The sequence below is a fragment of the Eurosta solidaginis genome, chromosome 2 (genome assembly GCF_040869045.1).
Source record: "Eurosta solidaginis isolate ZX-2024a chromosome 2, ASM4086904v1, whole genome shotgun sequence".
Classification (NCBI taxonomy): domain Eukaryota; kingdom Metazoa; phylum Arthropoda; class Insecta; order Diptera; family Tephritidae; genus Eurosta; species Eurosta solidaginis.
Genome location: NC_090320.1, coordinates 281,253,457 through 281,259,456, shown reverse-complemented (window position 1 = coordinate 281,259,456; position 6,000 = coordinate 281,253,457). Strand labels below are relative to the sequence as shown.

Sequence of the window (6,000 nt, the reverse complement as noted above, 5' to 3'; positions counted from 1 at the left end):
TACGGTAGAAGTGTTTGCCACCCGCTGGGTTTTTTTTTTCTATTTGAAAAAAACTTGTTTTTAAAGATATTGATGTTGCCTTTACCGGATCTTGAACGCAGGACCTTTTGTGTGATAGGCGAGCAAGCTACCGCCACACCAGGGGGACCAGGGGATAATATGGTTGAAATAAACGGACTTCTTCGTACAACTAGAATTCAATGTTGAAACTTTCACATCGTGAACAAAATGACTTCAGCACGTTGGGTAACAAAGCTGCGCGACAGGGGAGAAAACCTTGAGAATAGTGGGTATTTAGTATTCTATCTACCTTCGTCTTCATCCCTATAAAGTCTAGGAACTGAGCGCTGGCTTCTTCTCGGACTGTACGCACTTTACCACTCATTTCCCTTCAAGAGAGGATGGAGTGCGGAACTGATCTTGGCCCCAAATAACGGATATATCCAAGTTGGCCACCTGCTCTGTGCTTCTGAGCAGGAGAGTCTCCAGTTACTTAAGCAAGCTGTGACACCAGCTCTTGCCAGATGTTGTTATGCTTTGCCGTAGGGTAGAATTTTTGATACTCCTTTTTAATTAACTTATTGAGCAGTCAAGATGTCTTCAAATGAATGACAATGAAAAGACCTGGTGCTCTATACAATTATTTGATCAATTCGAAGTCAAGTGCTCAATTAATCGATTAATCAAAGTTTTTACTAGCTGTATTGAAATATACTTGAGTAATTTCAAGCATAGTGATTCATAAGTTGCTTATTTGAAGGAAATTCTAAGCAAATCTAATCAATCACTTTGAGCAAAGTTGCAATAAATCACAAAAGTTGATTAATCTAGCAAATTAATTTTTGATTTGTGATGGGATAGAATTACGTCGTGATTAATAAAAATTCGTAATGGATTGATTAATTAATTGAGTTAGTCGATAAGTAATTAAATTAGTTGGGACTTGATTAATCAAAATCAAATGAGCAATCTATTAATCGCGGACTCCTTTCAATAAATTAAATGATTAACTTTTTTATATTATTCGTTTAAAATTTTTATTTATTCATATCAATTCAAACACATTCAATTCACCAGCCTATATCACTTATGCTTACATATATAATGACTTAAATCAAATCAACTATTTAACTGATTTTATATAGATTTTTATATTATAAGTGATTGACACTATTTTTTGACTAAATCAATTTTCTATAGCTATTTAAAACACTTAAAAATTGAACTTTATGAGGGCGCCAAAGGTATTTAATTTGTGTTTATATTCGAGTATTAGGGTGTACCTAAATTGACAATGAAATCCAAAATATTTCTCATATGTACAGCGTGATGTTCAAATACTTTTCAAATTTTACATTTTTACTTAATTAAAATATTAATATAGACACAACTAACTACATATTAATTTTATTAACTTTATACACATATGTTACAAGAATTTTTATGACTTAGCAGCAATTTCAAATATTTACAAAGTTTTGCGAAAATTTACAAAATTGTGAATACCCTCAAGAAAACTTTTTTGAGCTGCGCTTCTCTTCTTTTACTATTAAACTTAAAAATTTATATATTTTACGAAATCACAAAAGTTGTTTTATGCAGGTGCAGAGGGAATGGTCGTCAGGGCCAGGTCAAGCGATTTTTGACTAAATCGTATATGCAACGCTTAGCTACGACGCGCGTAGTTCAAAAACATCATTAAAGACTTCTATCTAAGCAAAAATCCTCTTTTATGTGACTGGCTGTGTGAGTGTGGATGTGTAAGAGTAGTTCGTTATAATTCCCCTGATATGAAGCCATTTATTTGAAACCGCCAGCTCCATTGGCGCGCGATATTTAAAGTAGATCATTTAGCACTCCGACGGCGCTTCCCAAAGCGGTACGATGCTCCTCAAATTGCTCAGAGAACTGTAAAAAATCTTGGTGGTCCGCATCGTCTACAGTGTCAACAAAGAGCTCATCTTCAATATCAACAATAGCGGCGGGTGACGCGGATACTACAGAAATATCTGAACTTTTTGTCTCTGGTGCTATCTTTGCTGTTGCGGCTGCTACTGTCGTTGTTGTGCTAGTCGAGGCGTTTGTTGTTGGTGACGCTTTCAGTTTCGACGGCGCGTTTACTGCACACGTGCCAGCCGCTGTAGCTGTGGCTGCCGCTGCGGCCGCTACAAACTGCAGTCAATCGATAAGTATGCTCTTCGATGAAGCGGTCAATGTGCTCGCAGGTTGATTCGGAGTTGTTGCCAAATTATCCGCATAGTAGCGCTGTCAAAATACTTTCGCTATGAAAGGCACTTGATCAAGAGACGCAGAAACAGCAGCAGCAGCTGTTAAACGCTGATGATGTTGATGGTGCGGATGATGATGTGTTTGCGCATGATGATGATGATGCGCATGGTTGAGCTGCTGCTGTTGATGGTGTGCGGACAACATTTGTGCGGATGAGGAGCCAAGCGCGCTCGCTGCACTAGACGACGCGGCACTCGCAAGTTGTATAAAGGCAGAACTGGCGGTATATTCAGCGGTAGCACGAAAACTGCTACCCACTTGCGGTAATAAATGATGTGGTACATAAACGGAGGGTGGTATTACTGCTGATGGTTGCGCGCTGCTAAGTTTTTGATATTGCGGTGTATGCCATGCAGAATTGCTGCCATCACCGCCGCCGCCACTAGAAAGCGGTGGTGTTGTAACATTGATGGGTGGTGATAAGCTGCCTGCAGATGAGTCAGGTGTCAATTGACTGCCATGCTGCAAGTGCGCATGGTAATTGTGATGCGCTTCACGGCGTGTATAATTACGGCGCGTATATTCGCGTCGGCGTTCGAAGCTCGGCGGTGAATCATCGTCCAACAAATCACTGCCGCCCAATTCATGTAGCTTGCGCATATGCTTTTTCAAATCGAAATTGCGGCAGAAGCCCTTGGCGCATACCTTGCACGTATACGGTTTCTTATCGTTGTGTGTGTGCATGTGAAATGTGAGATTGTAGACTTGATGAAACGCTTTATTGCAAATATTGCATTTGTATGCCTTTTCGCCGCTATGCGTAAGTTTATGATTCTTGTAATTGCCTTTCTGATGGAAACCCTTGCCACAAAACTCGCAAACGAATGGCTTGTAACCGGCGTGTATGCGTGTGTGCGTATTTAGCGTGGATGAGCGATTGAATGCTTTACCGCACGTTTGACATTTGTGCGGCTTTTCGGAGGTATGTATGATTTTGTGGCGACAAAGCGTTGATGCTTGCCGAAATCCTTTGCCGCATACTTTACAAACAAATGGACGCGCGCCTGTATGTACGGGCATGTGACGCGTGAGATTGTAGTGCGCATTGAAAACTTTACCACATTCCAAGCATGAAAACGTTTTTTGTTTGCCTGACGCAGAGCTGGGGCTATCGTCCAGCGAATTCGGAGAAGGCGAACGTAGATGACGTGATGCGGGTGAAGAAGCACGTGATGAGCCATGTTCATGCATAAGTGTTGAGGCTTGTGCAGCAACGGCGGCAGCAGCAGCAACTGCTGCGCTCGCGTTTTGCTTACGCTTCATGCTGTGATAGACACCAGCAGTGTTAGTTTCACGCATTTTATGATATTGTAGTTGTTGCTGTTGCTGCTGCTTTTCCAGTGACTGTTGCAGTTGTGGATGCGCGCTTGCCAACGCTTGATGATGTGCATGCTGCACTTGTGCTTGCGCCGCTGCTGCTGCAGCAGCAGCTGCCGCCAAATGATGACCTGATGCGCTCAGATTACGACGCAACGATTGTGTATGAAAATTGCTCAACGAAGCGGTGAAATTACTTAATTGCGCGGCAGCGCCTGTATTAGCGAGTAAGGTTTGTTGTTGCGCTGCTGTTAGTGCAGCATATTGCGCCGCAGCGGCAGCACACATCAATTGATTGGGCGCATAATAGAGCAGTGGATATTGTGACATCAATTCCTGATGGCGTGTGCTAACAAATTGCTGCACTGCAGCGGCATTTGTGGCGGCGTTGGCCGTGGCATCAATTGTGGCGGCGGGTACATATTTCTTAAAAGCAGAGTCGTAATTTTCCGCATTTGTGTTGCTCTGTTGACTAGTAGCGCATGATTGCATATCGATATCCGTGCGCTCAGTTTCACACTCATCGCTCGTCACTTCAATGGGGCTGCAAGAGCGTTCAGAATCTTCATGCGCTGCATTTCTTTCGCCACCAACGCGATTGGCGCGTTGATCAGGCTCCATAATTTTTGCTATAGAAAATTTTAACGGGCAAGCGCGTGTATTAGTTACACTCATATTAACCGTGGTAGCGTTAGTATGATCTTCGCTATGTTTGTTAGCGGGTGTCACTGCGCGTTGCTCCGCGTTTGCGCTCGTCAGCTCGTCGCAATCACTATTGCTGCGCGTACTCGCTTGCTGGCCGGCGGCCGTTTCCATGGTGGGACTCTTCGATGGCGGCATCACAGCAATAATGCCCGATGGACTACACGGTTGCATGCCACGCGGACTCTGTGTATACGAAAAGAAAAGAGTGGAAGAAAAAAGCAATTATTTAATGCGCTGTTATTGATTGAAAGCAACGGGTTAGCAATTAAATTTTTTGATACGCTAATTCTATTATATGCGTAGTATAATGGAAAAAAACTTAATTCATAAAAATCATTTTTCTTTGTATTTCGGGATTTCTTCCAACCCAATCACAAACATACATATATAAGCGGCGCGCAACCGATTGTTTTGATTTGCTTTGCTTTGGCGCTGGCACACCGCTGTGTTGTCGCCGCGCTGCTGTCGAATCAATGCAAATGCACTCAAGCGTAAGAAATTGATGGAAACAAGGGCGACAGCGCGCCAAGCATATGCCACGCCCCCTATAAAAGACTTAAATTTTTTTTCGGAATTTTGTTTATTGTCTTTTATACAAATTTCTGTGATTTCGGTTATTAAATATATTTTTATTGTTTTTGCTTAAGCGCTGTTGTTGTACTTGCTGTGCTGCACTTAGCTTAACCGCAGTCTTTATTGATATTTTATTTTCCCGCCGGCAGGATATCGCTTACCGCAGCCACTGCGCTCAAACAAGTTTTTGAGCATATTTTTATCGTAATCAATATTTGAATATTTCTTAAAAGCTTGTGAATAAAATAATGGAATGAATTTGGTAAACACACAGCGGCGCGCGCGCGTTTTGTAATGTAAAGTCAAACAAAAAAAAGCAAACACAAAAGCGCCACGAATACATTTTCGCACTTCGGCGCTCATCAATTGCTGTCGAACCCTTTTTTATTTGAAAAATAAATTTTGCTATTGCCTGGCTATTGATGACTCTAACTAACGAATACAATAAAAACTTCTCTTAATTGATCGCTTTTGGTATGAGCGCTTAAATGCCTGCCAACAATGCGCTCGATTTAATTTGCTTTCTATTACGACGCTTCAAACTGTGTTTGTTTGAAACAAAACTTTTTTGTATTGCAAAGTTTTTTTTCTATTAATTGTTTTTGTTGTTGAACACTTACTGTACTCCTTTCTTGCCAACGCTCTAAAGAGCGCTAGACGCGTTCCCACGACAGCCGAATCTGGGCGTCGGAACGAGTTGAATTCATTTTCGGACCACAGCAGCCGTCCTAAAAAGCTTCGAGGAACTTTTTTCCCAGTTACAATAACAACAGCTGCAGACGCGTTTGAGGTTGCTCCAAAATAACTTGAGCTCAATGGGCAGAACAATGAGTTGCGCTTATCTTCAGAAACTAAATTATCACTTATAGATGGCGCACAATGATACAAATTTTCAGAAGTGATGACAAGATTTTGAGTTTTGTGAGGTTTTATGAAACTTTGCTTGGAGATTTTTAACTCAGAAGTTTCATTATAGTGAAACTTGGTATTGGATTGAGAAAATCAGAGAAGGTAATTATGAGATTACCTTAATTATTTAAGCGAACTGGAATGGGAGCGAGTGTTGAAGAACATAGAGAGAAAGATTGTCAAAGAGAAAGACATAGGAAATAGAAA

General features: G+C 41.4%; 1 protein-coding gene across 2 annotated transcripts in view; it reads right to left on the bottom strand.

The window, feature by feature from the left end:
• Window positions 1-1,191: 1,191 nt before the first annotated feature.
• erm (earmuff) overlaps window positions 1,192-6,000 on the bottom strand; it is a 130,648-nt gene continuing 125,839 nt past the window's right edge. For both annotated transcript variants that reach the window (XM_067770083.1, XM_067770082.1), the window contains exon 2: window positions 1,192-4,494. In XM_067770083.1, the coding sequence (XP_067626184.1) occupies window positions 2,269-4,482 (2,214 nt within the window). In that variant the 5' untranslated portion in view covers window positions 4,483-4,494 and the 3' untranslated portion in view covers window positions 1,192-2,268. The remainder of the gene's footprint in view (window positions 4,495-6,000) is intronic.